General features: G+C 37.1%; 2 protein-coding genes across 4 annotated transcripts in view; one reads left to right on the top strand and one right to left on the bottom strand.

The window, feature by feature from the left end:
* The window catches only part of SPDYA (speedy/RINGO cell cycle regulator family member A), a 31996-nt gene extending 29451 nt beyond the window's left edge, over positions 1-2545 (top strand). Inside the window, exon 6 of the mRNA XM_057742740.1 lies at positions 2241-2545. Coding sequence (XP_057598723.1) covers positions 2241-2329 — 89 coding nt within the window. The 3' untranslated portion in view covers positions 2330-2545. The remainder of the gene's footprint in view (positions 1-2240) is intronic.
* On the bottom strand, positions 1245-19306 carry TRMT61B (tRNA methyltransferase 61B). 3 transcript variants are annotated; one of them, XM_057742734.1, is made up of 7 exons: positions 18548-19301; positions 14197-14299; positions 11693-11883; positions 4170-4261; positions 3533-3732; positions 2715-2792; positions 1245-2631 (listed from the first exon to the last, which is right to left on the bottom strand). In XM_057742734.1, the coding sequence occupies exons 1-7, from the start codon at positions 19253-19255 to the stop codon at positions 2588-2590; spliced, it is 1416 nt and encodes a 471-aa protein (XP_057598717.1). In that variant the 5' UTR covers positions 19256-19301; the 3' UTR covers positions 1245-2587. The 3 variants fall into 3 exon arrangements, with proteins under 3 accessions (XP_057598717.1, XP_057598715.1, XP_057598718.1); XM_057742732.1 differs by having other exon boundaries at positions 3506-3732; positions 18548-19296; XM_057742735.1 differs by lacking the exons at positions 1245-2631; positions 2715-2792; positions 3533-3732; positions 4170-4261 and adding an exon at positions 4855-5578 and having other exon boundaries at positions 18548-19306.
* Between the last annotated feature and the right edge of the window lie 739 nt (positions 19307-20045).

The raw sequence follows: 20045 nt of genomic DNA, 5'->3' as shown, positions 1-20045 counted from the left end.
TGTTTTGCCCAGAGAAATAAGGGAACAGGCTTCCGAACAGTAGATGAAAGTCTGAATATATATATAGCTTCTCTCCCTCTATATCCAGTGAACCACCAGCTTATCTGGTTCTTCCTTCATAGTATTTTTTTACACTTGCCTCTTTTCTACCCCTCATAGTTGTATATTAATACAAATCACCCCATAGTTGTATACTATGTATTACTATGAAATTTCTGATTTAATAGCTTTTTCCTTCCTTTAAATATTCAGACACCACTAACAGACTTTTAGAAAATATCTGCTTTTAAATGACCATGGGAACTTCAGAAGTTCCTACTGACTCTGAAGTATAAAGTTCAAATTCAAAGTCTTCCATAATCCATGAGATATACACTTAAATTTCCCCCTAGAACAACCAAGTCAACAGATGAAATAACACCTGATCCAGTGTAGGCTTCAAGCCATCAGCAAACTTTTACTGACCATTTACTGGGTGGAAAAGTCAGGGCCTCTGGAAGTTACTGGGAAGACAGCTGTGAATTAGTCACAAATCTCTAGGAGTTTATATTATGGCAAATGAGAGCCAGATATGAACACAGAAAGCTAACTTTAGAAGAAGGCATCTGTCCCACAAGCCAGATTATAAACATACTTCGTGTTCAATGGAGAGATGGATAAAGGGCTTAGGCTAGACTTTGATTAACTATATAAATAAACGTTTATTTGCTTATCTGGTTTGGTTTTCAACTCAGTATTAGAATGGACACCGTTAGGTCTTGTTCAATTCAACATCTATTGAGCATGGTGTACTGAACAGAAACTATTCTACATGAAGCAGGAGAAGGCACAACTTTTCTTTGCTCTTAAGCCAGCCCCTTCTCCAAGAAGTACAATTAGGGCCTGCATTCAAAACATAAATGAAGGACATAATTTCACTAGTAGTTAAATGGAAGGGCAGAATAAAGGGGAGTATGCTATGGTGGAATTTAAAAATGTACATCAGAGCTTCTGTATATCTGGAAATGTTATGAAAACTTTAAAGCCATTATTATTGTATGAGTGTTCAGATACTTACCATTCAGAAATGGTACCAGAAGACTACTCTGCTTATGATTCAATCAGTTCTCCAAATGCAACCAGAGTGATTTTTTTCCAAAACACAGATCTAAGCATGTTACTCCTTACTTCATTAAATCCTTCCATATCACCCTGTTTTTCTTAGGATAGATAGGTCTACAAGAACCTGCATGGCCTGACCCCTACCTACCTTTCCAGTCTCTTTCAGTCAGCCCCATCACTGGCCTTTTTTTGTTCTCTTTTTCCCTGCTGTAGTTAACTCTTATCTATTCTTCAGGTCTCAGCTCAATTGACACTTGCACAGGTAATTACTTGACCAGAGCAAAGCCTCTATTATACTCTGTACTTCTATGAAGTATTTATAACAGTTTTAGTTTTATATTTGTGTGATTATTTAATGTCTGTCTATCTCTAGGCTGTAAAGTCTAAAAAGGCAGAGATTTTAGACTAAATTTTCCCACAGAATGAAAAATATGTAAAATGTTATTTAGAATATATATATTATTTTAAGTAGTTCTAGCCTAAGGGATAAGTAGCATTTATCCTCCCAGGCACTACTACTTCAAAACGTATAAAACATCTATATGTAAATAATAATTCTAAGCTTATGTTTATCTGTAAAATATGGATATCTTTAAGGATGAGCTACACATATTAAATGAAAACATATTATAAAGTTCTTAACACAATGTAAAGCACATGATAAATGCTAAATAACATTATTCATGGTGCCTATGAATAATAATAAGCCCTAGTCCTAATTAATTTATATTTATAAAGTGCATCTCTCCAAACATTTTTTTGTGGTTGTGCCACGCAGCTTGGGGGATCTTAGTTCCCTGACCAGGGATTGAACCTGGGTCACGGCAGTGAAAGCACTGAGTCCTAACAACTGGACCACCAGGGAACTCCCCATATATTTGATTTATATAACAAGAGAATAATTCTGATGTTCTTTCAAAATGTTAAAATGATTCTGAGAAAGATAAAAGAGATTCAAGAGTTGCTACATCTTTTGTTACAATTTTTAAGATAGCTATATCATTCTTATCAGTTTTCCCCCATTATTTACTATAGTCCAGATTTGTTATTTTTTAAGACACATACAAGCCATTAAAATATGTATTTAAAATACATAGATACATAAAATTTATCTTAAAATGCATATTTTATTTTGGTAGCCAATGACCATCAATCAAACAAAGAAAAGAAAACTAATTTCATGAAGAAAGACAAATCTATGGAGTGGTTTACAGGAAGTGAAGAATGAGATGGCTCTACTAAACTAACTTGGAATCATTTACTACAAAATGTCAAACTAACTGCAAGACAAGTGTCAAAATGGGACATTTAAGCAGTTTTGAAATGATACACATCTTTCTCTAGTATTTGTTACTTTTCAAAATTACATGTAAAAGTTACACAAATCGTAGTAGCTAAAAATACCAATCTGTGAAAGTAGTAATAATATAAAGTTCTATTTTGATACTTTTCTTCAAGTCTTCAAATCACTTGTGATCTGAGGTACTCAGTTAAGTTGTGGTTTGCACTTCCTCAACTTCACAAGAAAAGCTAATTTGAGGGGAGAAAAAGGTAAGGTCATTGCAATAATGAGAAGAAAATACCATATAATATAGCCTGAAAAAATTACTCACCTGTATGACCAATTTGCCAGTGTATAGGTCTAGCAATATAGGGAAATGATCCATAGGGAAAATCAGAATGTGATTCTTCTGTTATAGAAATAAAATAAAATGTATTGTAAGCGACATAAAATATTTTATAATTTGTTCCCAAAACTGTTAAAAAACAAATCACTGTCCCTTTCCTGTAAGCTTTTCTCTCAGATTTTTTTTTTTTTTTTTAGCATTTGTTTTGGAACTATTCTGACAGTTACCTTACAGAAACAACTTGTCAAGAATTACATGATAAAGTTATATATGGTTTTATAAATGGATAAGCCCATATCATAAATCAACAGATATCTGGAAACTTGTTTATGGCCCAAATAATGTGTACATAAAACAAGGACCTAAATTTAGTTCTTTAAAAAGTTTCAGCAACATCCTAGAAATTGCTTTTTGGACTATTAGCTATTTGCATATCAGGTACTATTAAATTCTTTCTCTTCAGTGATAATCACTGATCTAAATTTAAACCATTCTTTAGTATATTTAAAGTATTTCATAAGCCAACCTCCCTGTCACAAGTAAAATATGAATATTATAAGAAGTTCAATTCTTCAAAGGTATCAGAGTTTTACATAAAAGGCAGGAAAAGTCATGATTCTCTCTTAGAGATTTTATTTAACAGAATAAATACCACATTTCAATTTCTATAGGAAAAAAAAATAAATCCCTGAAATATTTTTATAATGTATTGCCCAATACACTCAGGAATGTATTTATTATTGCAAACATACGCATAAAATAAAACTGAAGCTCACCATGGTCGTCATCTTGAAAGATCTCACCTTCAATTCTAATTTTCTTTTGAGAATGTAATTGTAAATCTGTGTTGATTTTAGGTTCCACTTTTTGAGCTAAAATTCCATTTTTCTGTTCTGCAAGGCAAACCAACCAATCTCTGACAATAACTTCACTTATCTTTTCACATGAGAGGGCAAGTTCACAGATGCGAATTCCATCTAAAAGTTCAATAACCTGTGTGATGCTTTCAAAAAAGTGAAAAATATATTTTAAATTTCTACTACAACAGTAACTTTATTTTTAAGTTCACTATACCTGTTACCCCAATTTAAATGTTATGCTTAAATCAAGAGGGAGGAAAAAGTAAAAATGCAGGTTAGGGCACTTAAGAAGAGAATACTAAATAAAAAAATATAGAGGCTATAACATGGTTGTTCACATTACACTTTTAAAAACTTTTCTTCTATATTATTAGAAGAAATGGGCATCTTATATTACCATTTATGTAAAAGATGATTTAAATAGCAATATAACTGAATTTGGGACATGCTGTTTCACAAAAGTTTTATGAGATAACACACACACCTAAGTCAGTTACAAAATGAACACTTTAGCCTAGTACTTAAAACAAAATAAAAGTGTGTTTAAAATAACATTACAAAGAACAGTCACATTACTCACTTTGCTAGATACACAGCACATACACCACCCTGTTTAAGATTTGGGTATAAAACAGGCAAAGCAACTTGAGGATTCAACATATCCAAAGCTACCTGTGGTGGAGGAAAGAGAATCAGACTGAATTTTGTTTAAATAAGCCATGTGTTTTCTTTTTGTGGTGAAATGATACACTTTGGGGAAGCAATTACCCAGTTAAAGTATTTCATTTTTTAGAATATAGTACTAATGACTGTCATTTTACTCCTCTCAGAAAAGCATATTTATAATTATACAATTTGTAACAGTACTCAACTACATAAAAATTGTAATGGCATGTCTCATACTTGGCAATATTGATAATACATGCATCTTTAACTATATTTTATACACACACACACACACACACACACACACACAGTTGCCCCTTAAACAACATGGGTTTGAACTGCGTAGGTCCACTTCCACAAGGATTTTTTTCAATAGGAAACACTACGATACTACACAATCTGCGGATGGTTTAATCTGAAAATGTGGAACCCTGGATATGTTAGAACCATGCATAGGGAGGGCTGACTATAATTTATACTCAGATTTCTGACTGCACGTAGGATCGGTGCCCCTAAACACCATGTTGTTCAAAGGTCGACTGTATATGTAAAGTTTCAATGCTTTAGTTCAGCTTTTGGCAACAGAAATTCATATTATCTCAAATATGTATTTTTATGTTCAAAAGTTCTGAATATTAATTTTAAAGATTCTAAAGTGCCAAGAACCATGTCCCTTATTTCTTTACTCTTTATTCAGTTGCAGAATACAGGGCTGTACTCAAAAGATGTCAAATGAATACAATGAGTAAATGAAATTTTAAAAAATTCATTGAAAACAAAAATACAGTCAAAATAGAAAATAAAGTGACCTACTGATAGATAACTCCAGAAAGCTAATCTAATTGGCACATCATTATCTTTACTAAATTAGAAATTATTGTTTGTGTTTAAAAAAAAACAGTAATGATGGGTCATCATTATCAATTTATTCACAAAATATTTATTGAGCATCTACCATGTGCCTAGTATTTTGCTAAGAGGTAAAAATATAATGGGAGCTTATATTCTATTTTGTTTCATAGGAACTTATATTCTAATTAAGGGATAGACATTAAATAAAAATCCAGTAAATATGTAATTCAGAGGGTAATGAGTGACATGAAGAATTACAGGATTATAAAGGAGAATATGAAGGATAGAGTGACAGGCAGGGGAAGGAAGTGCTATTTTATACACAGGCTGGTCAGTGAAGAGACCTAAAGAAAATGATTACGCTTACCCTGTGGAAATTTAGGGGGGAAGTGTGCTCCAGATGGGGAGAACAGCAAATACAAATGCTCTGAGGCTGTAGGACACTTGGTGTGTCTGAGAAGGCCACTGTCGCTGCAGTGGAGACAAAAGGGGGAAAGTGGTAAGAGGAGTGTTCAGATGGTGGGGATGTGGTGGGAATGGGGGAGGGACAGATTATGCAGAATCTTACACACTTTAACTTTACTCAGGAAGAGAAAAGCCACCGGAGAATTTTAGACATGACCTGACTTTTTAAACTTTTTTGAGTGTGATAATTTCCCATTTCAAGTGTACAATTCAGTGGCATTTAGTACATGCTGACCTGGGCAAGGAAAGATGACAGCAACTTGCAATAGCAAATAGCATCGGACGTGATGACAACACAGAGCCAATTAGAATTCAAATTGGCTCTGGGATGTGAGAGAAAGAAGTGAGGATGAATCTAATGTTTTTAGCCTAAGCTACTGAAAGAATAGAGATGTCATTTACTATTGAGGAAGCTGATTAAGACAATGGGAAGAACAAGCTTGGGGAGAAAATTTGAGAATTCAGATTTGGACACAAGTTTAAGACACCTATTAGATATCTAAGTAAAGATTTCAATGATTTATCAAAGGGCCAACATTGTGGACATAAATGGGTTTCTTTGACTGCAGTTTTATTATATTATCAACAAGGACCAAAAATCAGACTACCAAGAAGCTTGCCAATCCAAAGCACTATGCTCAGCTAACAACATTACCATTCATTAGCCCCTCAAATCAGAAATTCAGAGTCATTATTTTCTTTAACTCGAATTCTCTTGAGAATCTGTGGGGTTTTGATCTTGTTTGGATTAAAATTATCCAGTCCTACAAATCAACGTCTTAGTATTTCTCAAATTCATCCTACTGCTAATGCTTTGTCAGGACCTTCTCGTATCTTACTGAAACATTACAATAGCTTTCTACATAGACTACGTAAATTCCATTCTTCCACCAGAATTATTCTGAAACAGGAATCTGGACCTTCTCCTCGCCTACTTAAGAACTCATCAGCAGTTTCCAATTATACAAGATAATGTCTACATGCCCCAGCTTGATATACACACAAGTGTTCTTCATTACCTAGTCCTGCATGACTGTATCTGCAGCTTCATCTCATTAGACCCAGTTTTACAGCCACAGTGTTTCATGCTTCTGAGTCTTTCTAATAAATGTTTGTATGTCTATCTCTTCTTTTAGATTGAAAGCTCCTTTAAATGTATAATTTATTTTTGTCTTAGCATAGTACACGGCACACAGCAGGTCTCTCACAGATGTTTGCTGACTAAAGAAAGTGGTTCAGTAACTCAGAGGAAGACGATAATCCTCCATGTAGGTGATTAAGGTATATTCCATGGAGGAGACAACATTTGATCTAAGCTTTGAAGAGTGGAATTTAAACAGATGGAGAAAAGGGAAAAGGAGAAAACTCATAATGATGAAAATCATAGCTAATATTAATTGAATGCTTACTATATAGCATGCATTTTACATAAACACCTCATTTAATCCTCAACAACACTATGAAGTAGGTATTATTATTAATAATTACTAGTCCTGTTTAACACATGAGGTGACCGAGGGACAGAAAGATTAAGAAATTTACCCAAGATCATACTGGCTATTATGGAGCCTGAGTGAACCAGGCTGAATAAACTCCAAAACTTACTTCCCTCTATTCACACCCTCCTTTTCTCTCCTCAGAGATAATCATTGTCCTGAAGTTGGAAATGTTCCCAAGTAATTTTATGGTTTTACAACATATGTATATAGCTACAAACAACACATGGTACTGTGTTTAAAATTTTATATATATGGCCATTCCATGAATATTCTTGCATAATTCGTTTTTCACTGAGTATTATGTCTTTGAGATTTATTTATTTTAAATTATTTATTTATTTGGCTGTGTTAGGTCTTAGTTGCAGCACAGGGGTATATTCACTGCGGCACGTGGGCTTCCCTCTAGTTGTGGCATGCGGGCTCTAGCACGTGTGGGCTCAGTAGTTGCAGTGTGCAGGCTCTCTAGTTGTGGCACATGGACTCGAGAGTGCATGGGCTTAGTTGCCCCACAGCACATGGGATCTTAGTTCCCTGGACCAGGGAATCGAACCTGTGTCTCCTGCATTGGAAGGCTGATTCTTAACCACTGGACCACCAGGGAAGTCCCTATTATTTTTTATTGGAGTATAATTGCTTTATAATGTTGTGTTAGTTTCTGCTGTACAATGAAGTGAATCAGCTATATGTATACATATATTCCCTCCCTCTTGGACCTCCCTCCCACCCCCTCCATCCAGCCCATCTAGGTCATCACAGAGCACTGAGCTGAGCTCCCTGTGCCATACCACGGGTTCTCACTAGCTATTTTACACATGGTAGTATATTTATGTCAAACCTAATCTCCCAATTTAACCCCCCCCCACCGCCGCCATGTTCACAGGTCTGTTCTCTATAACTGTGTCTCTATTCCTGCCCCAGAAATAGGTTCATCTGTACTATTTTTCTAGATTCCACGTATATGCATTAACATACGATATTTGTTTTTCCGACTCACTTCATTCTGTATGACAGACTCTAGGTCCATCCACATCTCTACAAATGACCCAATTTCATTCCTTTTTATGACTGAGTAATATTCCATTGTATATATGTGCCACATCTTCTTTCTCCATTCATCTGTCAATGGACATTTAAGTTGTTTCCATATCCTGGCTATTGTAAATTGTGCTGCAGTGAACACTGGGGTACACGTGTCTTTTTGAATTATGGTTTTCTCAGGGGAGCTTTATTGATGTAGATATAGTACATTTATTTCACTATGTTAAATAATACCATTGTTAGTATTCCATCATGTCCATTCCTCTTTTGGTAGTTAGGCTATTTACAAAATTTGTTAAAATTTGTTAGAAATCTTTTATAAGCCATTTTGTCTTGTTTTGTTCTCTGTCTGTGCTTTAACACTTTTTTTATTCATCTACTCTCATTTGAGATGGCAGGAAAGGAAGGTTGAGATCAGATTCTGAAGGACACCATAAATCTTTGAATGAGAAGCTCCTAATTGATTTCTCAGGAGGAAAGTGATACTATGAGAACTAGATTAGTCTAAAGATGAGGAGAAGGAATTGGAAGTGTGAAAGCCCAGGAGGTGAGATGGCAGCTAGGAGAGGAATTAAGTAGTCAAGGAAGCAATAATCAACTAGGATAACAATCACCAGAAGTCAAGTAGTGGGAACATGAATAGAAATTCATGTTTACTAGTATGGAGGTTCCTTAAAAAACTAAAAACAGAACTACCAGATGCCTCAGCAATCCCACTCCTGGGCATTCATCCAGAGAAAACTCTAATTCAAAAAGATACATGCACCCGAATATTCACAACAGCACTATTTACAATAGCCAAGACACGGAAGCAACCTAAATGTCCATCGACAGAGGAATGGATAAAGGAGATGTGGTACATATATACAATGGAGTATTACTCAGCCATAAACAAAGAATGAAACAATGCCATTTGCAGCAACATGGAGGGACCTAGAGATTATTATACTAAGTGAAGTAAGGTAAGTCAGAAAGAGAAAGACAAATACCGTATGATATCACCTACATGTGGAATCTAAAATATGACAGAAATGAACTTATTTATGAAACAGAAACAGACTTACAGACACAGAAAACAAACTTATGGTTACTGAAGGGGAAATGGGGTGGGGAAGGGATAAAGTAGGAGTTTGAGATTAGCAATACAAACTACTATATATATAAAATATCAATAGATAAACAAGATCCTACTATATAGCACAGGGAACTATATTCAATATCCTGTAATAAACCATAATGGAAAATAATATGAAAAAGAATATGTATATATGTACAACTGAATCACTTTGCTGTACACCAGAAAATAACACAGAAAATAGTAAATCAACTATACTTCAATAAAATAAATAAATACCTCCTCCCCCAAGATGTTTACTATCCATCTCTTGATTTTTGGTCAAGTGCTACCTTCAAACAGTATTTTTATCAACTGACAATTTTTAGAGACTTTTTTTAAATTAATTTTTTTTATTTTTTATTTTTTACAATAAACTGCATATATTTAGAGTGTACAATTTGGTATCCCAATCTCCCAATTCATTCCACCCCCAACCCTCCCCGCTTTCCCCACTTGCTGTCCATATGTTTGTTCTCTACATCTGTGTGTCTATTTCTGCCTTGCAAACCGGTTGATTTGTACCATTTTTCTATATTCCACATATATGTGTTAATATACGATATTTGTTTTTCTCTTTCTGACTCACTTCACTCTGTATGACAATTTCTAGGTCCATCCGTGTCTCTAAAAATGTCCCAGTTTCATTGCTTGTTACAGCTGAGTAATATTCCATTGTATATGTACCACATCTTCTTTACCCATTCATCTGTTGATGGACATTTAGGTTGCTTCCATGTCCTGGCTATTGTAAATAGTGCTGCAATGAACATTGGAGTGCATGTGTCTTTTTGAATTATGGTGTTCTCTGGGTATATGCCCAGTAGGGTCAGAAGACCTAAATAGGCATTTCTCCAAAGAAGACATACGGATGGCCAAGAGGCACATGAAAAGCTGCTCAACATCACTAATTATTAGAGAAATGCAAATCAAAACGACAATGAGGTATCACCTCACACCAGTTAGCATGGGAATCATCAGAAAATCTACAAACAGTAAATGCTGGAGAGGGTGTGGAGAAAAGGGAATGCTCTTGCACTGCTGGTGGGAATGTAAATTGATACAGCCACAATGGAGAACAGTATGGAGGTTCCTTGCAAAACTAAAAAAGACTTTCTTAAAGAAAGGAAAATTCTTCATGATCTAGCTTCAACTTAATAATTCTATATTATGGGTAATTTACTTATGAACAACTATAATTCTTTGCCCCAATAGTATATGACTCTTCCCCAGCAGCTGACAGTTCTCCTCCTTCTATATGCTCTCTGAGTATTCATCTGACACTATTATTCAAGAGAGATTCAATTCAATAAAGCTAGGAGTATTCTTTCCTTTCAATCAGGGATGGATGCTTCAGCACGTTTCTACAAAGTTGTAGCAATATTGTTAAAATCTTTTGTTGTGTTTCATGCTCATCAAGCAAAATTCTGATGGCCAGTTAACCTCCCGGGTATCTGTGACATTCCTATGGACAGCCTATATAGAACAAGTCTTCTTTCTACCCTTATTGAGCTATAATATGCAAGCCAAACAAGGATGAGAAAAAAATAAAACAAAAAACTGTGGTCCTTGTGTCCAGGAAGCTGTGCCACTGTAACTACTGGCTTTCGTTATATTAGAGATAGGAACCAGTCCTGATAAAAATCACTTCTTTGAACTTTACTTCATTTTTCACCTAGTTTCTCTTATAAAGGTCCTAAAATAATCTAATCTTCCAATAGCCAATTAAGAAAATCAAAGAAGACTCCTTACCCAGACCTCAGTCCACAGTGTCAAACTATGAACTGATAATGACATCATCAAGGATAAGGCAACTTACACTAGAATTCTGAAACTCTGAGGTCAACTAATACCACTATGTCCCACATCTCCACCATCACTGGTCACAGCTTAAAATGGCATTTTCTTATCATCTATCCTTCTATCTTGATACACACTGCTTCTCCTCCCTTAACTTAACCTCCCACTTCTCCACCTCCTCACAAATCCCTCCACTCCAATTTCTGGAGCTTTGTTCACAATAAATATGTCTTAATCCTCAACATCTTTAATTAATGCTCCTCTATATCCTGACTTTAACTGTCTAAAGATGCCTCTTCCCTCAGAAATGGAGGGTATTTATTCCCCCAAATCTCACAACATAAGGTCAGGTGCGGGGCACAGTATGCTCCAAATGCTGCTTCCAAATTATCATTCCTTCCTCCTTGACATGTTGAGGTCCGTGATGCTCAACTGCTCCTCCTAGTATTTCATCATTACCCCACATTTATTAACAACTTTGGCCCCTAATTCAGTACATCTCTCTGTTCTAAACCCCACCCTGATATTAAAGGAAAACATTCCTCCCACTCTTAGAGAAATCGGGCAAATAATGAAGGAAGACCCTTTTCCATACAAAAGAAGTGTGGTCCCTGTTTTCTTTGTACTCAGTATTAGGTAGTATCACAGGACTCACTTTAGAAAACTTACCGCATCAAATGTTAAAGATTTTATGTCTTCAGTTGCTCCTAAAATATCCTTATGAATAAAATCCACATTGTCTGGCCACTCTTCTACATGACTCATTTTCCATGAAGCACACCAGCGTTTGTAATTCTTCTTAGCCAGTTCATGGTGGTCTTTTCGAATTTCAAAACTTATGACTCGTCCTCGTGATCCAACTTAATTTAAAAAAATTATGACATTACATAATATTAATCAGTTCATAAAGAATGTCAAAATTTTATTTTGCAAAGATATTACATGAATATGAAAAAATAATTCAAGTAGTTCAAGGTTACAAAAGTCTCTATCCTATCCCAAATCCTCAATCAACCTCCTTCTTCAGAGGCAACCATATCACCATAGTTATTTACCCTTCCCAAGAGAGTCAGTGCCTATAGTACCAGTGTGCAAGTATCTCTTTCTGTGTTTTTCACACACGTTGTGACCTATCATATATACTGTCCTGTACCTTCCTTCTTATTTACCAATGCTATTTCAGTAATTAATGATCTTTGCATTTTTTTAAATAGCTATTATGTTCCACTGTATGGGTATGCCTCACAGTTTATTTAACCAGTCACCTACCAATGAACATTTAACTTGTTTCTAGTCTTATGCTATAACAAACAATATTGCAATGAAAATTATTTTGCTTAAGTCTTTGTACACATGAGCCTGTGTACCTACAAGATAAAATCCTAAAAATGGAATTGCTGACTCAAGGGATATGTGAATTTTTTTGTTTTGAGAATGATTACCAAATTGTCCTCGAAAAAACAATGATGCCAATTTACACTCAACCAACAATGTATTAGAGTGCCTATTTCTCCATATTCTCTCCAACAAAGAGTTATCAAACTTTTTATCTGTGTCAATCTAAAAATTGCATATAGTTTATCACTGTAGTTTTAATTTGCATGTCTTTTGTTATGGATGAGGTTAGGCCTTTCAGATACTTAAAAGATACTTGTATTTTTGTGTGTGTCTGAAAAACTTCCAAACTATTTATCATAGTAATACTGCAGTTTCACAGAAAACTACTACATTTTAACTTATGGCAATTAATTTTCTACCCACCTCTACAAGAGGTGATTTGATACTATCTGGAGGCTGTCTCAGATCTATCAGTCTATAGTTAAAATGAAGAGTTTAAGTTGCAGCATGTCTCTTTAAAATGTAAGGCCAGCTGTAAGTCATCATGTTCTCAAGGGATAAAAATTAATGTTAATAGTAGCATAAGCTAAACACTTAGAAAAGAAAATTATGGAGAAAAAAAATCCATCCTAAAGGTAAATAGCAATAATTTCTTGATCACTCATAGTTTGGGATGATTCATGCCATGACAATCCTCCAACACTGTAGGTATTAGAAATATGGACATTCCTCCTGTCACAAATTTTTAGAAATTCACTTTGTCAAATGCATTTAGGAATCTGTCACAGATTGTGAAGAAATGGCTGCCTTTAACTATGCACAGAAAAGAGTCCAACAAAAGATGTAAGGAGCCCAAAATGAATTTTCTGACCCAGTATAAGCTGGATTATGTTTGTGATGATGACATTAGGTCAAAAACCAAAAGCTTTAAGTTTAATTCAGTATATGTCTACCTGTAATCTTTATAAAAACCTACCCACATACACCTACAACTGCTCTAATAATGTTTATTAGCTAAAAAAGAATGCATTAATAAAAACAACATGAATGATTAAAAAAAAAATCTACCAAAAGAGAGTGCTATCTGTTATTAGAAGAGAAAGGGAACACTGCAGAGGCAGCCAAACCAGCCAAAGCAACCCTGACAATCAGAGACTTAAGTGGTCAAAGGGAGAAATAATCAGCTACAACAGCAACCAGAAATCAAGTGGTGGGAACATGAGCAGGTGTTTACATTTACTATATACCTCTTGATTTTTGATCAGGTGCTACCTTCAAGCAGTACTTTTATCAACTGACAATTTTTAGAGACTTTCTTAAAGAAAGGAAACTTCTTCATGATCTAGCTTTAGCTTAATAGTTCTATATTACAATTAATTTATTCATGAACCACAATGATAATTCTTTGCCCCTGATAGTATATGACTCTTCTCCAGCAGTGGACAGCCCTCCTCCTTCTATATTCTCTCATACGGAGTATTCACTTGGCACTGTTATCAACAAAAACATGTACATGTGTGCACCAAAAGACAAGTACAAGAATGTTCAGAGGAGCACTACAGCTATGTTATGTTCTAATAAAAAATTTAGTTAAAAAAGAGTTTGGTGGGAGCAACAGAAAGCAAAGAGTGAGGGGTAGACAGAGAATGATGAATAAATGTACAAAATGGAAAGAAAACTAGTTGCTTACATTTGATTCCAAGGAGAATGCTCTCTATGCAAAGTTACGTGAATATTTTTTGAAACACCTGTATCTATTTAACTTTCTGTTATTATGAACAGATTGAATGTTTTCTTTGTCATCTAACTTCAACTCATTTATCCCAATCTCTTACCTGCTTTGGATAAAAATAAGCTCATTCCACCAGAGCCCGAGCCAACTTCCAAAACAGTATCACCAGGGTGGATATTCATCATCAACAGCAACATGGTCACATCCTATGATGCAAACACAGCGTGGGTGACTCTGTGACCAGTAAATATGTACTAAGCATCTACTCTTACAAACATTAGGTTGGACTTGGAGAAAAGAAGTGGGGAAAAAAAAGGATTAAACTCTGGCCCTGCCTACCAAGAGTTTATATCTTACTTGATGAAATGAGAGATTTAAGAATCAATTAGCAGGGCTTCCTGGGTGGCGCAGTGGTTGAGATTCCGCCTGCCAATGCAGGGGACACAGGTTTGATCCCTGCTCCAGGAAGATCCCACATGCCGCGGAGCAACTAAGCCCGTGAGCCACAGCTATTGAGCCCATGTGCTGCAACTACTGAAGCCCACATGCCTAGAGCCCGTGCTCCACAACAAGACAAGCCACGGCAATGAGGAGCCCGTGCACCACAACGATGTGTAACCCCCACTCACCGCAACTAAAAGAAAGCCTGCGCACAGCAAAAAAGACCCAACACAGCCAATAAAATAAGTTATTAATTTTAAAAAAAGAAAAGAATCAATTAGCAAATACAGAAGCACTTCAGTATAATATTGAAATTACAGACAATAAGTAACAATAGAAGCCCAGAGAAAGGAGAAATCAGCAGACTGCCCTAGCTTAAAGATATAGAGTGGAGAATTTAAGGCAACAGTCACAAGGTAGAAACAGCTTTAAACAAAAAAAGAGATAGAATAAATATAGTTTGCCCATCTCGGGAGGAGCGATAAGGAGAGACTTGAATCCAGGCTAAAGAATCTGAACTTAACCTGGTGAATAACTGGGGCATGCCACTGAGGTAATATGAATGGCATTTCCTAAAGATGAATCTGTCAGAGGAATACAGGATGTACTAGAATAGAGGAAAATGAGAGGCAGAAAGACCACTTAGGAAGCTATTACATAATCTCTGCATGTAATGATGAACTTCTCATTTAGAATTAGGATACCAGGAATAGACAGGAGGATTCATTTGCCAAACTTTATAACTAAAGAATTGTTTTGTTAACAGGAATATCATGATAGTAGTAATAGCTGTTTATTGAAACTTCATCAGATGCCAGGTTTCTGTTAACTATGCAAACTGCTTTCAAACATTATCTTGTTTAATCAGAATAATAATATGAAAAAAGTATCACCATCTCTATTATAAGCATGAGAAATAAAAATTAAGTAATTTGCCCAAAGTCACAGAGCCAGGAATTAAGTGGGCAGGTCAGAAGTAGAACTGCTGTTGAACTCCCAAACATCTCCTAAACACCACACTGTTGATCATTTCACTATATGTTACAAATGCTATAGAGAGAGAAAAAATTAAATGTTAGCATTTATTTCAACATTCCCCCAATAGCAAACCTTTCGAAGTTGCTAATAAGCAGCACATCTGGTAAGTTTTTTTTATTATCTTTTCCTTCTGTGGCAAAAACTGCTGTGAAAATTCTAAAATACAAAGTTGCATATTAAATATAGGTTTTGTTGCATAAGGAACTATTTAACAGGTACAGCTGTCTAATTAAAAGCCAAAAAAGTATTTTCTGAAACGATGGACTAAGGCTTGAACCAAATGATACAAAGACACATAATTTTTAAGGTGTATTAGTCAAAAAGTTTCAGTCACAAAGTCTTCCAGACATGCATATCCTCTCCCACCTGCCAGGCACCTGGGAGAAGAGGTGGGAGGTGGCACAGATATCTTCGGCAGTAGAAGGCAGCTCCAGGAGTCATTTCAGTGAAATGCCCCAGAGAAGCAGTTCTACTTCCTTGGCTCTTTCATATAAGACACAGAAACTCAGAATTATAAAAATTTTAAAAAACTTTAGCACACTTTAACTTTTGCTTCCTGCCATTCAGGTTACCTGGTCTCCGTGGAATGAGGTTGGATCCCATTTTATACATAGCAATTTCAGTCCAAAACTGGAGTGGGAATAGCATTTATTCATTTCCCTGCCTCTTTCCAAAAGGGATTTGAAGCTACAGGGAGACTCCTCCAAAGTTATGAAATATCATTCTAGCATTGAGTTTTTTATACATTTTAAAACTTTAGGCTTTCAAACAATCTTTCCAGACTTACTTTTCTTTCCCCTCAGCAGAATTTTTAGTCTTTCCTAATTCAACAATATAAACCTAATCCTCAGCCAAAGGTTTTAATAATTGGGCTGCACTTCAGTCTTAAGTAGCAACAATTTCTAGTCTCCGGCTGTCCTTATATAAGTATTCCAAACGTGCAAATCAGCAGAAAAGATTAATTTAAAAATTTAGGGAGTGTTAGGAATTCCCTGGAGGTCCAGTGGTTAGGACTTGGCTCTTTCACTGCCATGGTCCCAGGTTCAATCCCTGGTCAGAGAACTAAGATCCTGCAAGCCACAGGACTCAGATAAAATAAAATAAAATTAATAGAACAGAATAGAATAGAACAGAATAGAATAGAATAGAATAGAATAGAATAGAATAGAATAGAATAGAATAGAAAAATTTAGGGAGTGTTGCCATTTATACTTCCACTCCAAACCTAAAAGTGCTTGATATTGATCCTTGTGAAATGTTCACATTTTACACGTAACTGTTAGGATGTTTATTTAAAATTGCTCCCTCAGACCAACTTTTGATATTAAGATAAAACTATGTAATTCTACGGTGGAGACCAGCTTTCAAAAGTCAGTGGAGGTACTCTCTTAAAAAGCATTTCAAAGTTGTAAAAGTTGAAGTCAAATTTCCTACAGCCAGCACTTGGGAGATAAAAAGAGAAGTCAACACCTAGCAAGTCCAATATTTAAATTCCTTCTTAGAATAGAACACTGTGACTTTTATCTGTGACAACTAGAAAGGGATAAAGTGCATTAAAGATTTATCTTTATAACTTTATAAAATACAACTACTCTCTCATGGTTTTGTCCAGTGGGGAGAAAAAAGACCTGCGGAAGCAAGATAAAATGACAAAAGCCTTTTTTTATGGCCAGGTCAGAACAGTCAAAAGTAGAAAAAAAATCGATATAGTAAAAAATTTTCGATCGGGAGCTTACGGAGCTTAGCTCTCTGGCCTAAAGCTTCCATAAAGGTTTTCTTAGTCCCTAGGCAGACCTTTCAAAATTAAGACTGGATTCCTACTTGGAACCTTCCAACAGTCACCCAATGCACATGGAATAAAATACTCTTATATCTGCAACCACATTACATCTCATACCATTCTCTCCCTCACCTAATTTACTCAGGCCACAGAAGGAATTCTGCAATACTCTTCCCTTTGCAAGCACTCTGCTCCTAGATCTTTGCACAGCTGGCTCTTCCTTAATTAGTTTATTAAATGTACCTCCCCAGAGACCTTCCCTAAGCACCTGACATAAAATACTCTGCTCCCCTAGGTTACCCAACACAATGTTATTGTTAATCTACTTGTCTCCGTGGCACTGTGCACTACCTGAAATTATCTAATTCTTTCATTTACTTGTTTGTTCCTTGTCACCTCCTCTAGGACATAAGGTCTATGTTGAGAGCAAGGACTGTGGTTCACCACTACACCTCCCTAAAAATAGTGCCCTGAGTATATAAGGCAGGTGATTACTTGCTAACGAAAGAATGAATGATTCCTCATCTAGGACTAGGAGGAGGAGTTGTTGCAATTACAAAGGAACATTCTACTCAAGGACTGTGACTGATGATTAAAATAAACCTCTGGCAATGGATGATTGTGAGTATAAGATTGCAACAAGGAACTAGGTAGGTAATTTACTTATACATAATATTGCTTTTATGTTTAGTGTCTAATTTTAGCTGTTTTAATACAAAACTTTTTTTTCTAATGGGAAAAGCATAGTAATATATCTATTGTTGATAAAATATACTTCTAATAACATGGCTGATTAAACATGATGCTTAAAATGTCACCACAGTGGTACTAAAAAATTGTCCCCAAGAGTTCAACAGTCTCTTGAATACTGAACTTGCAAACTGAAGAATTATGGGGAATCAGTATACATTCTTATTAGGTGCCTAGTGAGTCCACATCTCTCTATATAGTAAATCACTTTACATATCAGAGAATCGAGGCTCCCAAGTTAAAATTAAAATCTGGCTGTTTCTTCCTAAAATTAGAAATCATAAAATATATAAAAGTCATAGCCACTGGTTAAAAAAGAAAAACCGAGAACAATAAAAACTGGAAACGTTTTGAGATGTGCTTTAAGGACATTAATCAGGTCTGCAGTACTGCATCTGTTTTGCTCGTTGTGGAACCAATATGCACCTAACTCCCATAGCATTACCTTAGGATATGTTATGGCAGGCCCTCTTTGCATCAGTAATACATAGTCTTCCAATGCTGGCCTTCTCAGCATGAAGTGCTTACCAGAGGAGCTCCTCAGTATCTGGCCGGGCAACTTCCCCACGATCTCGCTGAACGGGACTGCCCCCCAGCTACTATTTAAGTGTCCGGCGTTGCTCAACCTGAATAATTTTTTAAATTGTGTTTCTCTCTTTCCAGTCTCTGCTAAAATCAGCTCCCCAGCCCGAAAAGGCACCTCTCTGGAAGCTGACCAGGAAGAGGAGACATGAAGTTCTTCGTCCTTGGTGGCAGACTGGGCCAAGGCGGGCAGTGAGGGACCCCCGGACCCCCGGTGTGCGGGACCCGACTGGCCCTGGTCTCCACTCGAGCCCTCGCGCTCTCGAGGGGGTGACTCCTCTTGCGGCGTCGGCAGTCTGAGGCTTTCCAGGGACGAAAGACATCTGGCCCCAAGTCCCCTGACGCGCGGAGGGAGAGATGGAGGCGACTCTGCGCCCGAGGCCTTCCTCTCTGCCGCCTCGCGCTCTCCATCTCGCGCGTCTCTAGGCGAGGATTTGCAACACTGTAACCGGGCTCTCTCGAAGGGCTCTTGCCCAAGGCGGCGGAGAAATGGACAGGCCCCGAACCCTGGCCACCTCCGGAGGTACCCTAGCGGTAGCAAGACCAGACCCAGAGATCTGGTTGACAGCATGACGACTCGCGCAGGCGCAGGAGCAGGCTAGTGACGTAGGGCCGGGCGAGGCTCCGCCTTTCGCTGCGCGTAGCATTGAAGCAGTCGCTTGGGGGCTGGGCGGTCTTTTGCGGGAAGAGTTCAGCCACAGCGCCTGCGTCCCAGAGGGGGTTGCAGAGGCCCAGCTGGCCCTTCGCGGAGCCTTGAGGTCTTCGCTGAGTGTCCCAGGAGCGGGTTCCTTTCCCGCGTGGGGCCTCGTTTTCCTCTTTGAAATGTGTGCAGAATAAACAATTGACCGCTGACAAATCTCCACCAGCCTTGTCGGGGAGCAAGAGGATTAAGAGAGACACAGCCTTTCAAAGCGCTGTCTAAGCTGAAGTCCTGTACCAGGATTAGTTAGCTGGCTAGTAATCAGGAACAGGAACGTCCCTCGGTCGCTATAAGTAAAACTGGCCCCGAGATGTTTACAGACTATGTTTTTACAGGCTGCGTTTAAACGTACCACGTGCTGGCTGGCGCTTCTCTCCCCGCTAACCGCCTTCTTCCCCCAGTCCTAGCCGGTCCCCTTTGACTGAACTCTGACCACCTGCATGCCCTCCCCAGGTCCAGACTTAACAGAATTGGTTTTGGTAATTAAAATATAATACTTGGCTGTTCTGTCCTCCCCAAAACTGAGTAAAAGTATCTTAAAATGGGAAAAGGCCATCGCTAAAACAGGAGTGGCAGGGTAGAGGGGTGTTATAGGCTGCATGTCATCACCCCCAAATTCATGTATTGAAGTCCTAACCTCAAATGGGACTGTATTTGGAGA

Source organism: Hippopotamus amphibius, chromosome 7 (genome assembly GCF_030028045.1).
Source record: "Hippopotamus amphibius kiboko isolate mHipAmp2 chromosome 7, mHipAmp2.hap2, whole genome shotgun sequence".
NCBI lineage: Eukaryota > Metazoa > Chordata > Mammalia > Artiodactyla > Hippopotamidae > Hippopotamus > Hippopotamus amphibius.
Note: the sequence above shows the minus strand (reverse complement) of the source record. Positions and strands in the feature narration are given on the sequence as shown.

Excerpts from the sequence above, each read along its gene's own strand:
- TRMT61B (XM_057742732.1), bottom strand. The coding sequence starts at position 19,255 with ATGCTGTCAACCAGATCTCTGGGTCTGGTCTTGCTACCGCTAGGGTAC. Across the intron at positions 4,262-11,692 it reads AATCTTTAACATTTGATGCG|GTAGCTTTGGATATGTTGAA; the intron begins GTAAGTTTTCTA and ends CCTCCACCACAG. Across the intron at positions 2,793-3,505 it reads CTTTCAAGATGACGACCATG|AAGAATCACATTCTGATTTT; the intron begins GTGAGCTTCAGT and ends TTTCTATAACAG.